This window comes from Melospiza georgiana, chromosome 1 (assembly GCF_028018845.1).
Source record: "Melospiza georgiana isolate bMelGeo1 chromosome 1, bMelGeo1.pri, whole genome shotgun sequence".
NCBI lineage: Eukaryota > Metazoa > Chordata > Aves > Passeriformes > Passerellidae > Melospiza > Melospiza georgiana.
The window spans coordinates 98,810,125-98,836,606 of record NC_080430.1 but is presented as its reverse complement, the minus strand read 5'-3'; the positions used below and the strand labels follow the sequence as shown (position 1 = coordinate 98,836,606).

At 37.1% G+C, this 26,482-nt stretch overlaps 1 protein-coding gene across 1 annotated transcript; it reads right to left on the bottom strand.

Moving 5' to 3' along the window:
• Window positions 1–985: 985 nt before the first annotated feature.
• Window positions 986–26,043, bottom strand: CD226 (CD226 molecule). Its single transcript, XM_058024037.1, is given in 6 exon segments — window positions 986–1,742; window positions 3,897–4,009; window positions 11,073–11,416; window positions 25,725–25,792; window positions 25,794–25,836; window positions 25,838–26,043. Coding segments are annotated over 6 exon segments (1,200 nt in total). The 3' UTR covers window positions 986–1,316.
• Between the last annotated feature and the right edge of the window lie 439 nt (window positions 26,044–26,482).

Here is a 26,482-nt window from a genome sequence, read left to right as displayed (position 1 = left end):
GAAATTTAAAAAAAAAACGAACATCCATGGCAAGGTGTCCTTGTTCAGGAGTACAGAAAACCAAAACAAGATGTTTTTAATGGTATATGACATTGTAAACAACTTAAGTTGAAAGGACACTTTAGTTTAGGACTTTAGATTTTCAGCTGAAGTGTAGGATAACCACATGATGCTATTATTGCTCAGATAGTGAAGAAAAGCCTTGTGTCCATGTTATTCTCAGAAGAAACTAGGTCCCTATTTTCCTGTGCACGTGAAGAAAGCTTTCCACTGGGGAAGGCTGTGCAAAATGTGCTTTTTGCTGTCAGGCTGTGATGCTCTTCCTAGCCAGCCAAGCAGAACCAGTACCTGATTTGTAGGAACCACTAACCTCTTTCAAAATAAAACCCAGATAAAAATGCCAAACACTGTATCCAGCAACATTTTTACATATGCTTCAAGAGAAAAGTGGAATCAGGTATAGGTGAGCCAGGCACACAGTTTGCTGACGTGATTATCAGCTGTCATGGTAACACCTTCATTTACTGGGATTCTGTCCTCAGTAATTCAGCAGATTTGTAAAAGGCCAAAAGATGCATAGATCCTAATTCTCAGGTCTGCCTTCTAGTTCTGTTTGTTTAAGGATTTATTTTTTTGTCTGTTTGTTCAATTTCTGTGTGATTTCTTTTGTAGGTTTCAGCAGAATATATACGTATGCAGACATACAACCACATATGTATGTGTATTGTTTTGTAAATGTTCTCAGTCATGCTTTCTTCTGCTTTGCACCATTTGCTCATATACCTTCCATGTTCTCATTTATTTTTTGCGCAACTAAAACCTTATAATAAATTATTAAATATAACCTGACAGTGACAGAGTCTTCCTGTTTTGTTTTCTTGTGGGCATGGGGGGGAATGAGGGGGTGAAGGTGTCGGGGAGGAGAGCAGGGACTACGCTCCAATTGCATCCCCAAAAAGAAAACACTGAAATTGCTGTGGTGAGTGGCAAAAGCCTGTAAAACCACAAAGCTGTCAGATACCAAGCTGCTGTTCATACTTTTAAATCTAGGTTCAAGGAGCCCTGATACATTTGCTTTTGTCAGCTGAATAGCACTGTTTGCCCGGCAGCAAAATAACACCTCCTGTGTGGAAAATCATGGGTATTTATTATTCCATAGAGCTCTCAATTTGAGATGCAAAAACCATGAACATAGACAACATCAAACACATTTTCTTTCTCACCCTGTCGCATGGGCTTCTCATACACATAGATTTCTCAGACCAAATTAACTTTATGTAAACATATGCAGCTCCATTCTGCATATTAGAGCTGTTCTACAATTGATCCTTAAGAGTCCACCTACTAGGAAAAAGTGTTTCTATTACAGAAGGACAAATAGTCTCTAATCCTGCACATGAATTAAGGGATAGGGTAACTCTGCAGGCTGCAATACAACACCAGCACATCCAGGATCTCGTCACTGTCCTGCCGAAGCAGCTCAGGCCGTACCAGCACAGCCAGTTTGACCTTCCACTTCTCGCCAGCACAGAGAAAATAAAGTCTATTCTGTAAATAAAAGGCCTATGCTTTGATTGCTTCATTCTTAAGAAAGAACTTAATGATCTTTTCTTATGTTTGTTTGAGACATTTTTGCAGTTGACATAAATCTCCTCTGTCTGCCTGAGTGATGATTCTTCTCCTCTTCTTTCTCTGCTCTGTAAGCCATGAAAATTGGATCTTCCATAACTGTTAGAAGGAGGCTAGAAGAACATTAAAAGGAAGAAAAAGAAAAAAGAAAAAAAAAGAAAAAAAAAAGAAAAAAAAAAGTTGAAGGACTTCTCTCAAAGCAGCTACCGCTTTGAAAAAGCAGAAGAATTTTTCTTCAGATGCTGATTTATTATTCAGAAGTATGAAACCATCAATAAAAATGGGGTTTTGTCTTGTTTTCTGTGAATACATTTCAGATCCAAGCCATATGAAAAAAGGAGTTGCAGCTTGAATATGCTTCCCAGCTGTCTCACATCTGGCCCCTGATAAAGCACCAGTGAAATTCCCCCTTCCCCTCACACACACTTCTCAGGTACTGACGCAGTCTCTCCTACACCCATCTTAAAACATGAATTATTCTGAAGCTATTGACTATACTAAGAATAAGTCATTTCATTAAGACAACTAAATTTTACATACAGAACTGGTATGGAGGAAAGGTGGTTTCTGAAGGAAAAGAGCAGTCCTTAACCTATGGCCACTCTAGGAAGAACTTCATCCCAGGACAAACAGTGACCCAACAGTCAGAATGAGAGAAATCAGCTTTATCAGGACATATTGACAGTGACATTGACAGTGACATTATCACTGGATCATACAGGAGTGAGATCTGAGAGGAGAGAGGTGGAAAGGCAGAGTGTCACATCCACTGTGAAAATGGGTTCTCACATCCACCATGAAACACTCACTTCCCTAAACACACCCCCAGTTAAGGGTGTGAAGGGACAAGACAGAAGCAGTGAAATTTCCACTTCTAAACTTTAGGACTTGAATAGGATTATTAAAGGGGGAAAAAAAAGACTCAGTGTTCCAAAACATAGACTGCTACACTACAATACACACAAAAAAAAAAAAAAAAAAGAGATGCACTAAAACATCTATCCTAAAGAATTGTAGTGAAGAAGAACTGGAAAAAACATATAAGACAAAGAGCATCATACAATGTGATTTTTTGCCTTACTTTTACAAATGATGACTTGAGGAAAAAAACAAAGACACAATTAATAAAAAGGCTATCAAAACAAAAGAGGTAATTTGTTAATAACATAGACCAGAGTAGTCTCTAAATGTAGTTGTAAAGCATTAAGGGGTATTCATCAAAAAATAATGAATAGCAGTAATCATATTTTAAAATCTTCAATTTTTCCTGTCTATATAGTTTAAGATTAGACTATAAGATTCAGGGGATATAAAGAATAGACACAGAAGAGAAAGAGCTTAATAAATACACAGGGCAAACCATGAGAAAGCTCCATCTCAACAGGTGACCTTACCCAGATCTGAGTACAATACTTTCAATAAAGCATCTGTGATCCTCCTCTTCTTTCTGAAGACATACATTTAGTCAGAAACATAGTGGAGGAAACTGCACCATACATGATAGTATAGTCTAAAATGTCTAATTCCAATATAATGCTGATGTTGCTTACTTTCCCACTGAAACCAATAAATACAATAAAATTCCAGGTAGGCTTGCAAGCTGCAACATGCATGAGATTAGCACTGTATCATAAAAGCCTGAAAAGCCCTTTGCTTTGGGGAAACCCTAATATGTTGCCCGAAATTCCAGCAGCATCATATATTGTGTTAGGGGAAGGAATACATGTTCTGCTCACTATTTTTTTCTTTGGAAGAAGAGAGATTCTTGATCAGACTACTAGAGATATTTGGCAGGGAATACAGCAAACTTAGATAATGGTTTAAACCATTAATTTGGATCCAGCTGGAAATCTCGAGCATTAAATCAGAGGACAAAAAATGCTAGAAGATGTAGGAAACTTGAAGATATCACCTGTCTTCTGTACACAAAATAGGAATAACAATGCCTATCTTGATGTTGTTCCTGACAAATCACCCTTAACATGTTGTTTCAGCTAATACCACAGTAAGCATTTAGCTGACAAAGGAACTTGAGTAAGCCATTTGTTTTCCCAATGTGAAAAAAGGAAAAAAAACCCCAGTAAATGTCACTTTTTTAAAGGCTCTAGAAGTGATAAGTTTTTTTCAAGTTTAAAATATTGGTGAGAAAATTCAATTTTTTATGTATACCTTTTTTTTGCTGGTTCTGAGTGGGATAGTAGGATGAGCTGTTAACACATCCATCCTTACCTGCTTCCGTGTATTATGCAAATTGATTTGTTACTCACTTTTTTGTGATAAGCAGTGGTGATGCAGAAGATCAGTAGGAAATCTAACACCAAAACAGCAGCAGAAATCCTTTCAGCTAGGTAGGTAATAAACCATTTGTGATCCCAAGCTGCTAAAATATGATTTCAATAAATAGAATTGGTAATTTGTAAAAATATAAATCAGCATGAACTTTTTGTTACAAACTAAGCTGAAAAATCAATGATTATATAAAGACACTATTCCATGACAGCTCATGCTCAATATTCAGACTTTACAGCAATTTCCTCATTTCTAAAATGCCTTTGTTATGCTGAAGCAGCTCTTAACAAAGTTGTGACTCGGATGACCAAAGGTGAGTGAACACAGCACAGTGATATGAAAAAAAAAATAGCTATACTTTTTATAATCCTCTTCTGTTTCCTTCCCTCCCCAGTGAGAAAGCAGTTCATACATAAATTACTCAGTATATGGTTAGTGAAAGTTCTCAATCTACTTAAGACAATGTTCTTGGCTAACACAAAGCTGTGAGGAGTGGCTGATACGCCAGAGGGTTGTCTGAAAGCTGCCCTACAGAAGGACCTCAGTGGGTTGGAGAGACGGGCAGAGAACTGTCTGGAATTCCATGAGGGCAAATGCAGGGTCCTGCACCTGGAGAGAAATAGCTCAACACACCAGTACAGGCTGGGGCTGATGTGCTGGAAAGCAACTCTGAGAGAAGGACATGGGGGTCCTGGGGGAGAGCAAGCTGTCCATGAGCCAGCAGTGCCCTTGTGGTCAACAAGTGTGATCTTTTGGCCAAGAAGGCCAAGGGGGTCCTGGGGTGCACTAGGAAGAGCATTCCAGCAGGTCGAGGAAGTGATCCCACCCCTCTACTCAGCCCTAGTGAGGCCACTTTTGTAGTGCTATGTCCAGCTCTGGGCTCCTCAGTGAAAGAGAGACATGGAGCTCCTGGTGTGGGGCCAGCACAGGGCAACAAAGGAGATCAAGGAGCTGGAGAGTCCCTCTTATGAGGAAAGGCTGGGGAAGCTGGGCCTGTTCAGCCTCGAGAAGAGATGACTGAGAGGAGACATCATCAACGTCATGGAATCACACAATCAGCTAGGTTGGGAAAAGCCTTTGAGATCATCAAGTCCAACCTGTAAGTATCTGAAGGGAGGGTTAATCTTCTGACAAGTTTCTGCCAAGAAGATTAATGAATCCAGGCTTTTCTCAGTGGTGTTAAGCAATAGAACAAGAGGCAATAGGCAGAAACTTATGCACAGCAAGATCCACCTGAATATGAGGAAGAACTTACTTACTGTGTGGGTGCCCAAACACTGGGACAGATTGCTCAGAGAGGCTGTGGAGTCTCCCTCACTGGACTCCAGTCTCCAGCACATTCACAGTCCTCTGCCATGTGCTCCAGGATGACCCTGCTTGAGTGGGGAGGTTGAACCAGTTGACCCACTGTGGTTTCTTCCAACTCAGCCCTGTGCTTCTGTGATTGTATAGGCTGTTCCATAGGAGACACCAAAAAATCATTCAGTATTTCCATGGGCAGCGAGTTATTTTTCAGAGTATCAGGAAGATCATCTCAATGCTCAAGGGATTTTCTGTTCAATACTGCATGCAATGGTATCAGTTATTTTCTGCTCCAATTAAAAAAAAAAATCTGTTTTTAACAAAAAAATTTCACAAAAATTTCTCCTGTTATCATCCACCTTTTTTTAATCACCTGGTATTGTACCTGCCTTGATGACGGATATCAGGAAACCTGCCCCATTTGTCCTAGCCCAAGTAAAAAGGCTTTCTTTGAAAACTGCAACCTAGGCAGGAAAAGTTAAACTTATAGTAACTGTGCTTGAAATGCATTGATTTCTTTGGAATGGAGTCATATCTTCAAATGAAACTAAATAACAACCTGTAATAACTAAAGGTAAAGACAGACAAGAAAATGGCTTCGAGGTATAAGCCGATTTATTTTTATAGTGCTCAAGTCTGTGGTGAGGTAATACTTATTTTTTAGGTGAAAAGCATTGGAGAAAAGAACAGAGGTAATATTATCAAAGTCACACAGGTAATCCACAGCTCAAACTCTCAGCTGTTCATTGGTGAATAGGAGCTAACATCTCTCTTTAATGTTCTGCTCACTCTACAGTGAAACCACAGCTACCCCGAAGTGCTTCCATTGGGGTGGACAAGTTATGTGCTTAGTTCACAGGCAAAGGAAAGCAATCAGTGCCACTAATGACACTAATCCCAGCCAACCAGCTGCTGAGCCATCACCAGATGGCTTTCCTCTCAGGGATCAGAAAGGTTCACATCTTCTTATCTGGCTGTCCTGAATTCCACATGAGACTGGCTCAGGTATGTCTCTTTTGTATTAATGTGTTCATTGGAAAGGATAACAAAAAATACTGATTACAGAAGAGTCTTATCCTTGAATCCAATGCTATTTTACTGGAAAGAACAAAGAAAGAAAATTTTCTCAGAAGTTTATACTAGTGAAGGCATGTGACACTATAGAGAAGGCTGCCTGATAACACAAACCAACAACTTTTGTGTTATCACCATGTATGAAATCACTCTACTGCAGAATGTCTTCAGCTCATGAGTACTTTAAATGACAGAATGGTTCATAATACCTACCTCCAAATTCAGGAAAAATTATAATGCCTTTTTTGACCAGCTGTTATGCTACCCACCAGAGAAAGCCGCTGTCTGTGCCAGGGAGTACTTACAGTAATATAAAAAAAAAAATAAAAAAATCCTAGAAGTAACAAGGGAAAAGAATTTAAATATTTTATTTGATTGTCATCAAGGATGGGTGACTGGATAAAGTTGCAGATTTCAGCAGCATCCCCACCCTTCAGTTTAACTGCTCCAGACTTCATTTTTTTCTGAAGTTTCACCTTCAGTTTTATCAGGTCATGGCTATAATCTCTGAGTTAATGAGTTTGAGAGCTGAGATTATCAGTTGCCGTTAAATATGGATGAGAAAAATCATTAGATTCTTTTTCTTTTAACTAACAACAACTGAAACCCATGTTCCTTTTCTCATTTGAAGTGAGCAAAACCTCCCTTAGGCATTTGTTTTCTTTAACTACACAAAACCTTTTGTAATTACTGACTTTAACATCCCAGTCAAGATTTTGCAGAAACATGTCAGAGGCTTGTCATATGTCTCTTTAGTTCTTATGTTCTCAACAAAGGTATTATGCTGACAGGAGGTTATTAAGTATATTTTCAGCATCAGTACAATTTCTGTCAAGTATTAGTATTTCTCTGCAAGTTTGGGAAATTTTTTTGCAGGACACATTTCAACCTTCAGTGCACTAACTTTGGTTTTTGAGGAGGAAGCACTGATGGGCCAGAGATCTGTCTTTGCAAGAGATTCAAACTGCTCTGCCAAGACCTTCATGTATTTTGTCACATGCCTTGCTGGACTGGCATGTATGGTATCCTAACTGGGCATCACTGAAATAGTTTTCCCCATAGCTGAAAGGCAGAAATCCAGCATGAATGCATTCGAGCCCAGGGAATGGTGGTTTATTGAGTGGAGACCCACAGAGATGATTTGATACCTAGTATTCATACTCAATGACTTCATGAAGGAAGAAAGAAGATAATTTCACTCCTATCCTGGTTCTCCTCACCCCTCACTGCAGTTCTTATTTTCTGCCTGTTTCCTGTTGCCCAGAAGCACTGCTGTCGCTTTCCAGCTCTCAGGGAACATATGATAAACCCCAGAGACAGTACAAGTCTCTGCTTTTCATCTGGATGCTGATGAAGATTACGCTACTGTATTCAGCCATGGTGTGATCTCACCCGGAGCACTATGTGCAGTTCTGGGTCTCAAAAATATAAAAGTAGGTGGAGGTATTTGAATGTGTCCAGAGGAGGGCAACAAAGCTGGTGAAAGGCCTAGCACAAACTGTAATGTAACCCTTTAAACATGCATGTAAATACAACCACTAACACATTCTTCAGATCTAGTGGCACCACACAAAAGCACCTTTCTGTTTTACTTTGCCTAAGAGAAATTGCTACAAAAAAAAAAAATTAAATCTCTGGAAATGTCTGTGTCTTCAGGAGGGAATAAGTACTTCTTTTTCAGCCCTGCTAATTTTTCAGACTTTTCATATGACATGTCCCATTCTTTCCCAATCACCTACCAAAACAATATGTGGATTGCAAGTCTGTTTCCTTTCTTCAAAGACTGTCTCAAAGGAAAATCATAGTAAGAAAAACACAGAAAATGGGTTCAGATGTGGAATCTGGTGTCGTGACTGATCTCCAAATTGAAAGAATTTTTAGAAGGAGAGATATGGTGAAGAATTAATCCAAAATCTCTTGAACACATTGTATAAATATGTAATATTCAGCTGTTTCTGTAAGAGTCATCCAACAAGAACTACACTACTTTACAAATACATTGCTTTAAATGTTCCAGGTTTTGAGGTCAAAAAATACTTGCAGAAGTCCAATTTAACCGGTAAGTTCCTGTTTCTGGAAAACAACAGTCACAATATTTAGTGGGATAGAGTGGATAAACTTAGTGACACTGAATTAATCTCATGGTTTAATTTTCACTAACATTCAAAAGCATTAAATGCAGCTTGCTGACTTTTACTGATACAACTACAAGAACTGTTTTCATTATGCTTGAATATCTATTCCTTCCTCTCTCCCTTATTTCTTAACAAGAATCCCATGCTGTTTTCTTTGCAAAAATTCATTCACCTCTAGCCAAGAAGCAAGCTGCTTCTTTCTACCATACCACCTCTCAGAATCAGCAGTTTTTGGACTGCCAGCTCTTCTGAAAATAATCCTATGCTCTTAATACAGGCTTTCACCTAAGATTCCTGCTCTTCAAAAGTTCTTGAGCTCCTCTCAGCAACAGCTTAAAAAAAAAAAAAAAAAAAAAAAAGAGAGGTTCTTATCTTTTTTCTTACTCTCTCAACCTAAAACCTAAACAGCAGCTCTCCTGCTCTCCTCCCACCTTCTAGGCTCAGTACTTCAAAATAACTCTGGAACTGGATAAGGCGAGAAGAATCGCTTCACCCATGCAGAATCACACCAACAGGCTTAAAGCGTTGGAAGAGTTTGGTAGAAAATCCGAGCTGGAGCGTGGCTTAGCTGTAATGCTAAGCCAAAGAAAATGACATGATTGAACTGGTAGAACATACACAAAAAAAAAAAAAAAAAAAAAAAAAAAAAAAAAAAAAAAATTGTGCAGCAAGTTTCTGGCAGCAGTTTGTTTAATTCTAGCCACAACTGTTGGATCAAGCAGAGCAAGTCACTCATGAGTTTGTGAGAGACTTCATTGAGCCACAGGGTGCAGTGGGAGCTCATGCTTGACCTGCTGTTTCTCTCCACTTACTGTTTTTTCCGTATCACTCAAAAAATATTGATTGTATCTTATGAAAAAGTTCCAAATGTTGAAGAGAAATAATAGGAAATCCTTGATATTTCACTTTCTTTGAAATTAATGAAGACTCAACAAAATGCACTTAATGATACAGGGTGAAGGCTTAAAAGGAATACAATAGAGTGTTTTCTGAATCATATTGTACTTCATATTCTTCAATGTTTTCATATTCTTTTCTCCAATAAACAGCCACAACTACGCAACTGTTGCTAGGAATAAAATCAGAAACTGAATTTGTTTCAAGAGAATAAGAAGCATGGAAACTAAACTCTCTACTTTTGGAGAAGAAATATTTTGTGTCGGTAGAACTGATCATTCTGAAGGTTACTGTATTTTTTGCAACTATATGTTTTCAATTTGGTGTTAGAAGTACTGCACTTGGGAGTAAGAAGGAAATATTTCTATTGTTCCACAAATAACACATGCTTGATTACATCAATATAGTCAAAATTTTGAAATTTGAATGTTTAAAATTGTTAGAGGTGAGGACTTTTTGTCCTGTTTCCTGTATTTTTATCACATTCTGCTCATTTTCATGGATTTTTGTGGGCAAGTATTCAAAGTAAAGCAGGTCATCATGGGTTTTTTTCCAAGCATATTCTCCTCTTCTCAATTAACCATATCAGACTTTAAACATATTCTGGAGTTTTAGACCATGCCACAGCACTGCCAAACACTCATGTATCACCAGGAACAAGGACAGAGCAATAAAAACTGGACCAAATGCTGCAACAGAAGAAGGTCTGGGGTGGCGCAAGGATTAGGTGTTCAAAATGAGAAGAGAATCAAAATGAGAGAAGAAGCAAAACCAAGTCTTTTTTTTTTTTTTTTTTTTTTTTTTTTGGTGGGGGGGTCATAACAAAAAACAGAAGTAAATCTGGAATGAAATCCAGAGTTTCAGAAATTTCAAGTGTCCATGTGTTGGGACATGTAGGTCCCACTATAAGCAAGCTGTGAAAATAGCAACAGTAAAACCTAGGGAGTTTCTCAGCTCTCTATGAGGAAACCGCTCACCTGAATAAGGTGGAGCCCAGTTCACAAATTTCCACATGACAAATACGACTGTGAGTGTGGTTTTTGCCTTTGTTGGAGGACAGGTCTCATCCCCAAGGCCCTGCAGTACAATGTGCTGATGGAGAATTCTCCTTGAGCCTTCTTTGGGAGAATGTCCATCTCCTCCTGCAAGCTCAGGCTCCCCTTCCAAAGCATCTCCTTCTTGTAAGTCACACGAGGAGCAGCTGAAGGAACTGGGGTTGTTTAGCCCAGATGTTCTGGTCGGACAGCAGCAAAAGGTGGTCAGACATTGAAGCAGTCTGCCCAGGCAGGCAATGAAGCCACTGTCCCTGGAGGTGTTCAAGAAACAACAGGACTGATTTAGTTCACAAGATGGTGCCCAGTCAAAGTTTGGGCTTGATGATCCTGGAGGTCTTTACCAGTCTAAATAATTCCATTATTCTATTCTATTCTATTCTATTCTATTCTATTCTATTCTATTCTATTCTATTCTATTCTATTCTATTCTATTCTATTCTATTCTATGATTGTTAATATCAAACCAGTTTCTCACAAACAGGTCTGAAGTCCTGAGACAAGCTTAAACCCAGCTTATTTTCGAGAAAATAAGATTTATTGTTAAATTTGCTATCTTTTAGATGCTGCTAATTGGAATGTGGTATTTAAATAAATTCTCACTTGTTACTAAGAGTTATTTTATTTGTTTAAAAGTGCTAAGGCCTCAGAAGGTCCTATTTTGAAAACATTTACCATTTTCTCCTGTACTTACCAGCCACAGTAAAATTCATCATATAGTTTTTGTTTCTCCCAGCAGCTACACGGAAGTATATCACAAAGTCAGAGGCTGTAATGTTTTGAAAGACAAACCTGGAGTTTTCCTGATCAGAGCAATCCACTGGTGTACATTCTTTGAAATCTAAGGCAAAAAAAGTTTGCTTTCTTGATGAGTTGCACAGAATGACAAAATCTACCCAATCTGCTTTAATCCTTTCCCACATCACTTGCTGCACTGAATCTCCAATTTTATCAGGGCAAGTAAAAGCAACATTTCCTCCTGGCTTGGTAAACATGGGATTATTTTGTTTCTCAGACACTTCAAAAGCATCTGTTGAAAAACACAAAACCAGCAAAAAGCCTACTTATAATTAATTCAAGGGAAGTTTAGTATCCACAACTCTAGTACAGAAAATATTAATGGAATTGACTTACAGCAGAATGATATTGAAATAATTTGAAATGCTGAAAAATATAATTTATACCTATCTATGACTTTATTTTTGAGCACGTTTAGACAAAACAGTCTTTATGGAACTCTGAGTCTGTGATGACATTGCAAGAAGGCTATTTCTGTAAACTTTGAGCACATGAATGTTCTGTTAACAGTTTCAGCAAATATTCAGCAGCATAAATTATGGGGCCAATCTGATTAAACTTAGTGTAATCTTGTTCTTCTTTCATGCTAATTATAATAAGAAAATGGTTTGATGTGACCCTCAGGACATGCATTAGTAAGTTATGTTAAAAGACATTCCAGCCTAAGAGCTGCAATTCTCCCATTCACAAAACTCACACCACCTAAATTACAAAAGACCAAAAACTTATCTATTCATACACTCTATTTGGGAAAAAGTCTGTATGGTCTGTCTGTCTGTCTGTCTGTCTGTCTGTCTGTCTGTCTGTGGTATGAGAGAAGACTTCCAGACAAATTCAAGACTTCAACCACATAGAAACCATAGATATATCTTAAATAATTTTGACTGAAATCCCTTTGAGTTATTGTTTTTATTAATATAATTTACTGTTTTCTACTTAAGAAAAAAAAAACGTATAAAAGTCTGCAATAGAAAGATTGTCAATTTCTCTGACATTCAGAGCCATTTGATCTCTAAAGTCAGCTTTGTAATTTCTGTATCCCATAATCTAGGATGAGCACTGTCACCTTGCTTCAGACTTTAATGTTGGAAAAGACTAATGATCACACTGTTTTTCTTACACTGTAAAAGGATCAATCTTTCAAGTTCTTAAATGAGATTTCTTTACATTAGATGTTTTTAAGTAAAAAGTCACTATAATATATTTTTAATGTGTTTGTCTCTCTCCGTGGCAACAACTGGAAGGTAAGTAGGCTACCTAGGAATAAGTGATTCCGTTTATATTGACAGGATGGAGACTCCATTGTGGGAGTCTGTACTTCAGAGAGCTTCTCAGTCTCTGTGAAACAGAGAGTGAAAAAGTCTAGCCTGCAATTTTTTATCAATGGAATACAGCACAGAAAAATTACATTCCCTCTGCCTTTGGAGACCTGAAATATGATTAAAATGTTGAAATGTAGAAAGACAAAAGGAACACTGTCTAATGAGTTTACCTAAAATAATTAATGAAGAACTTGAAGATCCATGTAGACTGCAATCAAGGAGACTGAAAGTTAATGACAGCCAAGGACAGAAGAGAGATAAATTCACTAAACCAAACAGAAGGTATAACACGGTGAAGCTAATTAACTCTTTACACAGCTTGCCAAAGACAGCTAAATTTCTATTACTGAAGTTGACTGCAAAGGCTGGATAATCATTTAAGTTATCATGCAAATTCCAGCAAGAATTTACTTATGAAAGTCTAAGTATTATTCAAATTAAACTGAATGACTGCTTTGATGGGACTCTACACTTACAAAATAGGTTCCTTAAAGTGCATTCCCTCAAAATTCACTACATTAAATCAGGTAATTTTTTTACATGCCTTGCAGATACAGATCAGCAGATTCATTCAGATTTGCTAGGGAAGAGGGATAAATGAAAAAGTGATCAAAACCCATCCTCTCCCTGAAACACTATATTCTTAAAGGTCAGATCTTTTTCTCAGACCACTAACTTCCAGCAGGATTTACAATAAACCAATATTCTTGCCAAAGAAGGCTTGCCCTTCATTGTGCAGTCTTCGCTCTGGTTTTCCACCAATAGAGCAAGCCTTGCTGCTGCCCACATTCCCCTCAGGAGCATTGACATCTCCCCATGTTCTCCTGCGAACATCCTCCCTGTCTTAATTGTTTCATTACAGCGTCACCCTGAACTCCAGGTGTTTCTCCTATGTGAACATGCAAAACAGGAAATTTTGTGTATGATGATGCTACCTCCCACCTTCCAGAGCACTTCCCCCTGACCCAAATGATAGGACCTTACAACAACCTGCCTTCTTCCCAGCTGCTTTGCCATGTATTTGCTAGAAAATTGTACATTGCACATATGGTCAACTGGGAACAAAGAGATGAAACATTTCCACCAAACAGATGAAAATTCCTTCTGTCTTAAAATTTATTCTGTGTTAAAATTATCCTGTGTTATATTTCCTGAACAATATATCCCACTTGCTTGATAGTATATAATGCTACAACATTGTAATACACTATAACAGGTAGATTACAAAGCTAAGGTGGCCTTGCAAATTCAGTGAGGATTTTCCATGTAGAAATCTTGATACAACTGTATAACTTGCAAGCATACAAATAATAAATGGTATATTAATAATGAGAACAAGGTACAAACAGCCAAATTAAAATATAAAGTTTAGAGATTCTTGGCTGCTCTACATTCTATCATGACCGTTTTCAAACATGATAGAAAGACACCATGACTTTTTTTGTTGTTTCTTTATTTGTTTGCATATATATTTTATTTGAATATGTGTAGCAATATTAATGTATTTTCTATCTTGATGAATAATGTAAATATCTCCCCTTATTACCATATGATACCTTGAACAATTTATATGATTATATAAGGTACAAAAAATGGCAAATCAGGCCTACGTAGTTCTAATTAAATCTTCTAAGTACCCTACAGTATTTCAGGCTTTTGTTTTAAGCAATTGTCCCATTTTATTTTGACAGCAGCTTCAGCATAGTTCTTTCATCCTCCTTCTCCTCTGTTCAATCACTTACTTTATTTAGCACCTTTCTAAACACAGTTTCTTTGCTTTCAGCCTGGTGTGTGTGGGATGAAAACCTCCCTCTCCCAGAAACCCTTCTACGGGAATAAAGCACACCCACCCTCCTTCACCCCTGCACACGCACGGCTCCGGGTGACACGCCACGTGTGAGCTTTGCAGAAATGTTAAATAAAAATTTATCCTTGCATCTGATAAAAATAGACTCTGCCTCCCTGCTGCTCATGCCAGACACTGCCACTGCTGTCTGCTCTGCCCATGGTCACACCATCTCGCTTCCTGAACAGAAAGTAGGAGGAGGTGACAGCGCTCAGGATAGGTCCATGGGCCTCTCCTTAGAAGGGAAGTGCTCACATGCTTGTTATCCTCCACCAACCTCTTTTGGCAGCATGCTATCTCACCATAACTTTGCCTATGACTATCTGATATAAGGTATTTAAAGGAGAAAAAAAAAAAACCCAAGATTTCATATTTTTAGAATGCATTATCTTTCAATGTTTTTCTTGGAAAGAAAATATCAGGAATATAGACACATAGAAGAGTGTAAAGGAACTCTCCGAGATTTAAAAAATCAAGCAACTGAACTGAAATTCTGCAGCAGGGAAATAGTTGAAGTCAAGAAAATCTTCTGAAGGAATAATAAAATAATGGTATAATTTCTCCCCATCCCCTCCCACCCTTGCTACAAACATTTAGAAGTCAAAATAAGTCTTATGTGAAAGTTTAGTCCCCATTCATTGATAGAGATTTTCAGACTTTCTCAGTTTTTTCATGTCCACTTTATTTTTGTTTGCTTCGGGGTTTTGTTTTTGTTTAGTTTCTTGTTGTTGTTGTTTTGGCCTCTGATAGTATCAATTGATATTGTTTCTTCAGAGATTCTTTCATTCCCTTAAAAAGTAATGCTCTCTATCAGGAATAACTAATGACCTCAGTAAACTTTTCAAAACTGCAAAGCCATCTCAGGTCTACAGCCGAGAGAGGTTCCCAGGTCCCACTCAGTTTGCTGAAGCTCCACACACAAACACAGTTTTCTTCCTCTGCTTGTAATGAGCAGTGACAAAATAAAATAATTGCACACAAAAAGGAGGCTTAAAATTTTAGGAAGCCAAACTTTCTCTGGGGCTCCTTATTTATCATGTAAATCAATTTTCAGAAGAGAAAACAGTTTGAGTGACCCTTTCACCCTTCCTGAATAGACTAAATAATGCCTTATATTTAGCTCCTAAACTAATGTCTTCCAACTGTATTAGCACATACTACATGATTTTGTTAAGTTTCTAAAAACACGGGTTTGCCTCTTTTTTTTTCAGTTTTAATGAGCTACTGACACCAGTTCTACAATTAGACCAGAAACCAGCAGTACTGTTGTGTTTGAAGAATGCACTTTACTAATAACAGCTGTTCAAATAATGAAAGTTGAAATAAAAGTATTTATAGTCCTATATCATTAAAACATCTGTTTTCCTACTTCCTGTTAAACCACCATAACATCCTTTTAAATAGATCTTAAATTATATTGTGAAAACTTTGGTGATTCTTTGTGTACAAATTATTAATTCTGCATTATACACTAAACATTGAGCACACAATTGTAATTCACCTGCCTGCTGCAGTTGTTTGTATATATTCTATTTTTGTTGATTTTTTCCTGTTGTAAGCTGAACTTTAGTTACCTAGAGTGCAAGGATAGGGAGAAGTCAAAGAGAGGGAGGGAGAAAGTAGAGTTCTAATAAGAATGAGAAAATCATTCTCTCTTGAGGTATAAACAGTTATGAACTTCCAGCAAGGAGAATTTGGTTGCTGGGGGAAGAAGTCATTTGTTGAAATCATATAGAGCACTATGACAAGATTTACCTACAGAGGGGTCTTGAAGATCTGAGAGGTCAGATTTCCAGACTTTCACCCCATCCAGGAATTCCATTGGTTCGGGATGAAGAGAATTTTACCAGCAGCAGGAGTTAAAGGGGCGGACAGGAGTTAACACAGGCAGGACACTGTGCTCAGCCTTCACCTACTGTTGATCAGCTGTGCTGTCTCACAGGGGCAGAAGGGAGAGAAATGCTGTGCTGAGACACTGCATGTCACAGCCTGCACGTGTGTGCGTGTCTGTGCGTCTGTGTGTGTCTGTCTGTCTGTGTCTGTGTGTGTGTGCATGTGCATTTGTGCCCAGCTACTCACGCCTGCCACAAGGCTCTTCAGGGGTGTCCAACAGGCAGAGCAGAGCGTGGCACAGCTGAAGCCACGGAGAAGAAAACAGGCAGGGGAGAGGGGAAGGCAAGGGGCGTGAAAAATCAGGCTGGATCCTAAGGGTGACCATTGGAACCAGCGTTTCTCAAGAGTGAAAGCCACGGGTGCCAAGGCAAAGGGTACAAAGGTGCCAAGGACAGGCACAAACCCAAGCTGCCCAGCCCCAGAAGTGTTACATGACAGGAGTGTAGCATGAGAACACTATGGGGAATTTGCTGTCTCACTTCTCTGATCCTTTGAATGTCTTGTTTTGTGGGCTGAAAAAATATTGGTGAAGAAAGAAATACCTAATTTGTTTCATTATAAGTTTGTTATGCAGCTTGGCACCTGGTAGGAAAACAGAAAAAAATCAATATATCATCAGTATTTTTTACCAAAAGTTTTCTTCACATTTCTTTTTGTCCATATTAAATTATAAATTCTATTCCTGTCTTACAGGCTAGCGGAAAGAAAGATTCATCATTAGGAATATATGCAGCTGCAGAAGCTTTTGCAGATAGGAACATTTCAGACATTAAATAGTAATCACCTGTTAGTGATTTCCTTTAGAGTATTTGGAAGTTTAAAAATCTGAATCTTTAATTCCTTTTATCTTCTGCTTTTTGTCGGCCTGTGTTAATTCAATAAGTTAACTTGTATTTCCCCAAATAAAATATTATTCCATCTGTCCTAGACAAAACTATCTCCTTAATTGTGAATACTTTAAAGCTGTCACTGTAGACTTTCTACTTTCCCATGCAATTCCATCCTGTGATGATTTCCAAATTGCATTATCTCAAAATTTCATCCATCACATTTACTATGTGGGAAACAAAAAACAAAGTTACAAAACTCTTGGATCTGGATTTAGCTACTGGGTGTCACAGCAGTTATGCTGGATAGTAGACATAATACCATACTTTATTTAAATTGAATTTCCAAGTGGTGGCTGCAGTGGCATAAAATTATGGAAGAGTAGCTGACAAGATGAAGTATCTTTGACTTACAGAGGTAGCAGAATACTTGCCCTCAAAAAAAGTGTTTAACCCATTAGATTCCACTTGTGCCCCCTTGGCATTTCCCTGCCTGTGTAGGGATAATCAGAATGGTCACCCTTGTACCCTGTTTTCTTTCTTTCAAGGTGTTTCTTGTCCATATAATTGCACACCTTTCACTTCAGCTTTCACCTTTCACTTCACTGAATACTAAAATTTTCCTTAACACAGCCCAATGCAAAAGTTTTTTTCCTTAACGCATTCCAATGCAAACAAAGTAACCAAGAGTACCTAATAGCATCATTATTCTTGGTAACTAACTGTATGTTCAAAACGTTAAGAATTAAAAAGAAGAAAAGGAAAAAAAAAAAGTTCAAAAACCTCCCCAGAGATGAACAAAAGGATCTAGATTCTCTGACTGCTAGCCAGATAATATTGAAAATGTTATCAAGTTTTCTGTTTCCAAAAGAAAAATTTTCTCAGGTATGTCAACAGAGAGTTACATACAAGACAAAGGAGACATTTTTCTGCTTCCTTTAGAAGTGGTAGGACCTTAGATGGAGTATTACATACTATTATAGTTCATACTATTTATCTTTTTAAAATAAGGTTTTACACAAATGGGAGAAAATTCAGATGAGATCAAGAACTGATTAAATTTAGAATCATGAACTGAGAAGAAAAGCTGAAAGAATTGTGTTTGTTTAGTGCAGAGGTATCACAGAAGCATAGAATCATAAAAGTCTTGGGTAGGAAAAGACCTTAAAAATGGTTTAATTCCAGCCCCCTTGCAGTGGGCAGAGACAAATTCCACTGACCCGAGTAGCTCAGAGCTCCTTCCAGCCTGGCATTGAACATTTCCAGAGATGGGACATCCACAACTTCTCTGGGCGAAAAAATGAACATGACACTTTCTTCCTTTTTTTTTTTTTTTTTCAGAGAACTGCAATTAATAAAGCCACTATTAACCAAGAGATATCTAGGTTAGATACAATGAGAAAAAAAAACTCCTTGTAAGGCTGGTTACATGCTGTAGTATGACCTCACAAGAATTTTATGCATCCATTTCCAATGTGGGAATTTCTCAGACACATTAAGAATATGCTTCTCCTGCCTCAGAAGGCAGAGATGGATGAAATTAATTTGAAACATCTCTTCCAGCCTAAGTTTTCCACAATTCTAGAACTGCTTTTGATCTAAGCTTTTCCATCAGAAAGGAAGAGGAAATATCTCTTGTACTCCCAACAGGGCTTGGTTTCTTTCTTTTTAGCATTTTATAGCGAAGGGGCATCCAATCTTTAGTTCATCATAAAAGATAAAAAGTAAGAAAAGCAGCATTTAACAGGTCAATAATCACAGCAGAAGTGTGAAAAAGGCATCCTCACTTGTCTCCATCTTCTTGCTTTCTAATTAGGTGCTGACAATGTGGCTGACACCGTGTAAGATACAGAGATAATTCTGGCTCTGGGGAGCTCAGCATCTAAGAGCCAAAGAAAGAAGGTCCCTCAGGATTACTTATTGCTTCCATGTGCTTTAAAAGTCTGATAATTTCTCACTGTAGACCTATGAATCACATTCTAAATTGAGACAGAGATAAATAGAAAGCAAGTTATTTCAGGTGAATAGGGACTTGAAAAAAAGCTATGCAACGTGCTGCTTTTGGCAGGCAGAAGAGCATTAATATAGAAGTAAGTGCTGAGTGGCATGGATATCATCACGCTAGCCAAGAATAGAAAAGCTCTGTCTCTGCTATCACAGAAGAGGTTGATCACTCTATTTAAAAATTTGGAGTACTTCATGGTACATCTGGCATTTAAATACTCTATTAATGAACTTCCATTCTTATTCTGAGTTCCTAGCAAAACACATCCCCTGAGAAAATGGTCCGTTTTCACTGATTGACAGAAACAACAATTCACCCACAAATTAAAAAAAACAAAACCCCAAACCCGGCAATTCCCAATTAAAAAACAGGGAAAAAAAAAAAAAAAAAGGGGGAGACCCCATCCCCCAGTCCCCCAAAAACCAACAAAAAAACCCAAGGAATTATGCAAGTCTGATTAATTCACACTGTGGATATAAAAGCCACTACATCTAAATATTTTTTTCTGATTCTACTCGGAGCATAGCATGGAAATTTCAGGGTCAAACTAACACTATTTTAACACCTAACCAAAATAAAATTCCTGAGAAAATAAACATAGTTTTCCAAATATATAGAAATTCTTGTTAAAATTAACAGTTCTGAAAAGGCAAACACAAACACAGGACAAAAATATTCCAGGTAATTATAACTTCATTTGTTTTAATGTAAATAAACATGCAACACTGTTCTACCATAAAGGACAGTTTTTAATTAGTTTATATATCATATAATTTTTCACTACTGAAGACTTCCAACTTTCTATCTAGATGTGTAGCAAAGGCATGGTGCATAGTAGATCAATATCAGTTTATGATCTCTCTAATGATGTTTATTATCTTTTATATTTCAAGTTATATTTGTATTGCAAATTTGCTCATGGTCCATTTCAAGATTTCTGATTCAGTTTTAGCTGACTGAGTTCTGCATCACAAAGCTCTTTGCAAATTGTTCAATCATTTCTGCTTCTGTTGAATTTGAAATAATCAACATTCCAATTACACTTCAATGAAAACTTGAAAACTTTAAAACTTATAGCTCAGGGCCTACTGCATTTTGAAGCAATGCAGCCTAGAGAGCTAACTATTAATAAGGCCAAGAGGTTCTGGAAGGATGTGTGAAGCACATGAAGCCAGATGAACTTACCAGCACTTCTCAAGGTAGCATGAGTCAGAGGATAGTTTGTGGTTGTGTAGGAGGCATTAATGCCGTGGTCTGGAAATGGGAAAATTATTGCACTGAGCAGCAGCTGACAAAGAAAATCTTCATGCTTTCAATAAGGGCAAGGTAGAAAAGAGTAAGATTATCATTATGGGCAATGACAATAGGAAGTTCTAACCAAGCAGTAATGGCGCATAATGTATCATCACAGATATGAGAGTGCAAGAGGAAGAAAGTTTTGCGTAGTTTCTGTACAGGGAGCTTAAAATATATCTGTCAAGTCCAACAGAGCCCTGGACCTGGAAGACATTTTGCATGCAAATTATCACTAATTTATTTTGCCAGATTGGGAACAAGACAGGAATACGCTTCAGGTTTGAAAATTCTTAAGTTCTAGATGCACAGATATTGATGGAAATCATTTTTTAAACCCAATATTTGTCTGTTGACGTCTTAGCTTTTCTGTTTATACACCCTCATTATAATGCTCCATGAAGTCAAGTACAGCTGAAAAACAACAAAGATCTTTAAGGCAGATATGTAGATGACATGACAAAACCTGAATTTCCTGGCCAGAATAATTCCTTAAACTCTTTTTCTGTAAATTGATACTTTATTCGTACTTTTAAAAAAACCATCACAGATGAGTGACTTTTGCACTGATGACTTTAACAGAGCAGAAAAGAACCAAAGGATTAAGGACAGGTCTGGAAAAGGATAAAGTAAATAAATGCATCCATACCTCAAGTGGACAAAGGTAATCAAATACCGGACAAATCAGAAAAAGACAATGCACATCATATAAAGAATAAAGGAAATTTCCCAATACTTCTTCCAACGCTTTTATAAATTAAAGTCACTCAATGTCTCCTTTTTATGTTCTAAAGACTGTAGATATATTTTTTCACTGTATACCTCTCTTTGCAAAAGTTAATAGTTTAAAACAAAAGAAAGAAGGATTGCCGGAATTCCCGCTGCTGCTTTGCTGCTGTTAGATACGTGTCTGGCAACTGGTGAAATGTCACTGTTGTTTATTGTGTTTTGAGCGGTCACCTGGGATGAAAAGTATAAGATGTACCTCCATACAGCCCCGTCCAATGGACTGTCCCAGTGCACTGCTCTCTTCCATTTGAAATTTAAAAAAAATTAAAGTTTCAACATCTGCAGCTTCAAATACCTTTTCTTCCAGTCAACAAGTGCATGAATTAACATCTCTTCAATGATCAATGATTCCTGTGTGATGTCTTCAATTGCAATGCTTCTTCTCTTAACAGTGACTTCAATCTCTGCTCCTCACATTTTGTACTGAACTTGAAATCAGTCTTCAGACATACATCCCTAAGCATTGTACCTAAGAAACTATAGATCACTTTTAAACTGTTCATTAAGAATGATGGAATAAAGATACTGACTATGCTTACATAATCAGTGTATCTTAGAAAATATGTAAAGAATTTTTCTCTGAAAGTAAGTGTTTTGTCTGCTTAGTGCAGGAGGATTTGTGACTCATATAATGTGGGAACATTGAAGATAAAAAAAGGTCCCTTGAATTCAGTTCTGAAAACTGTTGAATGTATGCTCACTCTGCAAGGAGGAAAAAGAAAAAAAAACCCAGAAGCCTCAGATTCACCCAGCTGGCAAGTATCTTCCTGTGGGATAACTAAAGTGTTCTTTACCCATACATTCATGTGTAAAAGAGGCAGCACGAACTCTCAAGTTCTTCCTTTATGGAACAGGATTTCAACACTGCATCCACATGTAAGAATATCCTGTAGCTACATAACCTGTCAAGTTTCTGATATAATATCCTGAATATTATTTCTTTTCTGTCAGTCTGTTTCAGTAACTGCTTCAGTCACTGGGCATAAAGAAAGCATGGATAACACTGTGCAGTCTGCAAGAGTTCTCTCTCACCTATTTCACAAATTCCATAGGAAACCTTCAGCCAAAACTCATGGCAAAAGGAACAATATACGTCTGTGATTTTATTATATATTCTGATAAATCTCCAGGAATAGGTTAAGACCATATTTAGTAAAAAAAAAATAAAAATTCCATCACTAGAATTATTGCACCAAAAAAATTTTATATAAGTGGTGATTTATCACCAATTCTAGGGTCTTCCATCTACCAACAAGGAGGACAGTGCATCAAGAGATCTCTGTAATGAGAGTTACAGTCCTGTGTCTCCTAGGATCTCAGGTCCTTATGCCAGTTCTGCCATCATTTTTCTTTGTTTTCCCTCACTTTTGTCCTTGATTGAAAAAGAGCTGTGTTCACCCCACCAAGACCATGGTGGGATGAATTGCTGTTCTGTGACCAGAGACTGAGCCACAAGAAGAGTCCTAAGGAGAGTTTCTCCAGTACTATTTTGAAACCTCAGACACTAGAAATCTGTTGTGGTCTCTTATTCATTCAATATATCTTTACTCCACATGAAAGAGTGCAACCACCATGGACATTCTTTTTATGAAGACACCTTTACTCTAAAGAAAAATAGAGATATTGTCAAAATACTAAGAAAAACGTGCTAAATGTTTTTCAAAAACCTGATTTCTTTCTTCTGTTTCTGTTTTTGTTTTGAAAAGAAAGTCGTGATCCCCAACCTTTTTTAACATCTTGATCTTGTAGTGTCAGAGTTTTGTTACCACATGAGTTTCTGGATTTAGTGGCACTGCTGTCACCACTGGATGCAGCTTGAAATCTTTACTCAGACTCACGCTAAATTTACTCACTTTGCATTAGAACTTTTAAAAATTATACAAAGAACATGGGAAAGCAGAATCAGACTCATGAACTCTGTTGATTACCAGGAATGAAGCATTAGAGCAACTTGGAACAGACTGAGTGCAGAAACATTCATTGTTTTGCAAGACAGTAAAAGTTAACCCAAGATACTTTATTCAAATTTATGTAAATGCCAGCAGATATGATTGACATGTGAAGAACATTTCACATTTAGTCTAGTTAAGAAATCTCCATCATGAGCATAATGCCATATGGCATTATTTCATTTATTTTTGCTATTTCCTTTCAATGGAAATTTTGGAAGCCAATCATATATTCTACATCTATAGTCTGCTGTCAGCTTTTGTTGAAGTTTGCACTGCAGATTCCTCCATGGCATAGTTACCTGCCTAAGTTGGTGCAAGAATGTCTCTGTGTCCAACAGTAACAGGTCATTATAAATAAATCCTAACAATTTTCAATGCCTTGCTGGCATGATTTAAATTATAAACCTGGCTTCAGTTTTGATTGACACAAAAACCTTAATAATACCTACTTAACTTCACTGTGCCAATTCACAGAGCAAGCTTAAGTTTCATCTTGAATATATGAAAAAGTTACACACAAAGTTGCATGCTTTTTCAGGCACACACTTCACAACTTTAGCTCAGCCAATCAATATTTAAACTAAAAGCATGAATTACAAAGCATTAGACACCATGCAATTCACAAGAAAAAGAAATTAGTCTATTAAATTTTTGTTGATTAACTGAAGAAGAAGAAATGGATTTTGCAGTGAGTTGTTTATTTGTCTGGGGGACTGTAGATAAATTAATGCTTTTAGAAAAGTAATTTCTATTGGGAATCAATAATCAACGTATAAGTCCAAACAAGAAAAACCACACTGTAATTGGAAAAAAAGTTTAATTACCTATAAAAGGATCATTCTTAAATGTTTGCCAGATTGCTTTATTCTATGAAAAAAACATACCTTAAAAAGCATTTAATATACCAGGACCCCAATTATTTTTATGCAAATCTTTTAGAACAAGATTAAATACAGTAAAATATGAGACTAACACTCAGCTTTCTCAATACTTTTACCTTGGTGCAGAAAAAAAAAAAAAACACTTTAAAGATGAGCATCAATGTCCTAATTTTACAGTCTGGAAGACAAGAAAAAATAGGCATCTGGTGTCAGCAGCAAGCTAAAATACTGTCTACATGGATGTGAATTTTACTGCTTATTTAGTCTCAGCAACATGTTGTCCAGGAGTTAAAATACTTGGTACTGACAAAGGTGCTGGTAAAGTAAGATAAAGTCTGACTTTAACTGAACTGAAAACAGTTCTATTATGACTACTTCATAAATAAATATATTCTCTAGAGTATTTTAATAACATATGTAATGTATGTTATTACATTTAATATGTAATGTAACATATGTAATATTATTACATATTAATATGTAATAATATGTAACAATGTTACATATTTAATAACATATGTAATAACATGTTTTAATAACACATGTAATTTGCCGTGTAGATTAAAGCTGCAGTATTTATCTTCACTGGAAATACACTCCATTTTCCTCAGATCAGATCATGCTTATACATATCTACCAGGAGCTGAACAGGATTGTTCTCAGACATCTTGATTCTTTAAATGGAAAAGGATTAATTTCTATTCAAAATCATTGCCTACCTTTGTAGTTGATTTAAATAGACATACTTGAAACATGAGGGGTTTGCTGTTGATTAAGGTTTCATTTTTAGTGTGCTCAAACCAGGAGAGAAATCCCCCATGCTGAGAATACTGAACCCTACAGAATAATTTCAAAAAAAAACCTTACCTCTGCTATTAAATCCACTTTTTGTGTGAGTTACAGGGTACTCAAATCTGTAAGGTGATTGCCTAATAGAGGTGCTGGACAGAAGAGTGGACATCCCACGTGAAGGTGACTGCCTTGTTTCTTGCATCATTTGAGATTAACTCCAGCAGAGACATCCAGGAACAAACAGTGGTATCAGTGCTGCCTTGGCCAGAAAAAAGACCACAAGGACTTCCACATCTCTACTGCACCTAACTTCCAGAATTATATAGAAAATGGACCCATTGTGTATAAGGGCTTTGCACTGCCAGAAGTCAGGTGGGGTTGAACCAAAAGAGAGATCTGTTTTGCCTGCCTTTCAAATGCTAGGAACTGAAATTTCCTTTTGGTCTTTTATTTCCTAGCTGGGAAATACAATCAAATGTTGAATGGCATCTCTTTTCACTCAGGAGATTGGGAAAGAGGAGTATAATTTTTCTACATTCTGGCTACCAAATCAACCAAACAATAAGACCAACTGCTTATCTTTTGAAGGCTATTCTGTCATATGTACATAATGATTCTTCTAAGTTTTCAGTTTTCAGCTGACCCATGTTGATTGGGCATGCATGGAAAATTACTAGAAAAGAGTTCTTTCTCGTCTTAGTCATAGGAGTGAAAGGGAAACCAAATGGGATGAGTGGTTAGGTAATTACAGGGTTTTTGGAAAGTACATGGACAGCTACACAGAAAGTACATGGGCATAGAGAGATCTTTTTCTTCCTTCTTCCCTTTTCCAATTTAAAAAAAAAATCTCTTAAAGAAAAAGTTGCAATACCAGATGCTCCCTGAATTGGCATAGATTTCTGTCTTGCATATATCTGAAATTTTAAGAAAATGAGATATTTGATGACCTGAGTAGTTTCAATTACCTTTTTCAAAACTCCATCTGGATTAGTTAGAATGGAGAAAATGTTTGTTATAATGGAGACCATCATCTTCCAAAGTGCTCTTGATGAAGGGCATTATTTTCAAAATAAATTCTTCCATTGTATTTGTCTTTGATATGTATGCCATAGATTGGACTCAAGACAGCTGTATTTTCTCTAAGAGTTACATTAAGTTTCATCCAGGATGTCTGGATTATCACAGCTTTTTTTTTTTATATATACATGCACTGCATTTTCACTTTCTCAGTAAGTTTTGCAGATGAATCTGCAAACTATGCTTCCATGTTGGCTAAAGCACACACAGAAATTCAGTTTCAGTATTAACATAACTGAAAATTAGATTCATAGAGAAACCCAGAAAAACTTTGGTACCACTACAAGCAAAACACTGCAAAAAAAATTTGCTGAAAAAACCCCCAAAACCTACAAATTATTATTACTTTTAATTTGTGAATGTCACTGAACTGTTAAAATTTGTCCAAGCTCCACAAGTGAATTTTGATTATATCTGCTGTGATATGATATAAAAAAAAAGATGCAAATTGGGAATAAGAAAGCAACCTTACTTCCACAAAGCTGCAGGCCAATAGTAAAATGAACTGTGTAGTCCCTTTCAAAGAATGTGGAATCAGTGACTACAGAGTGACATGATTTTATTCAATCTCTGCACATCTAGTGCCCCCCTGACAGGTTCTTTGCACTTTTGGAATATGAAAAACACCA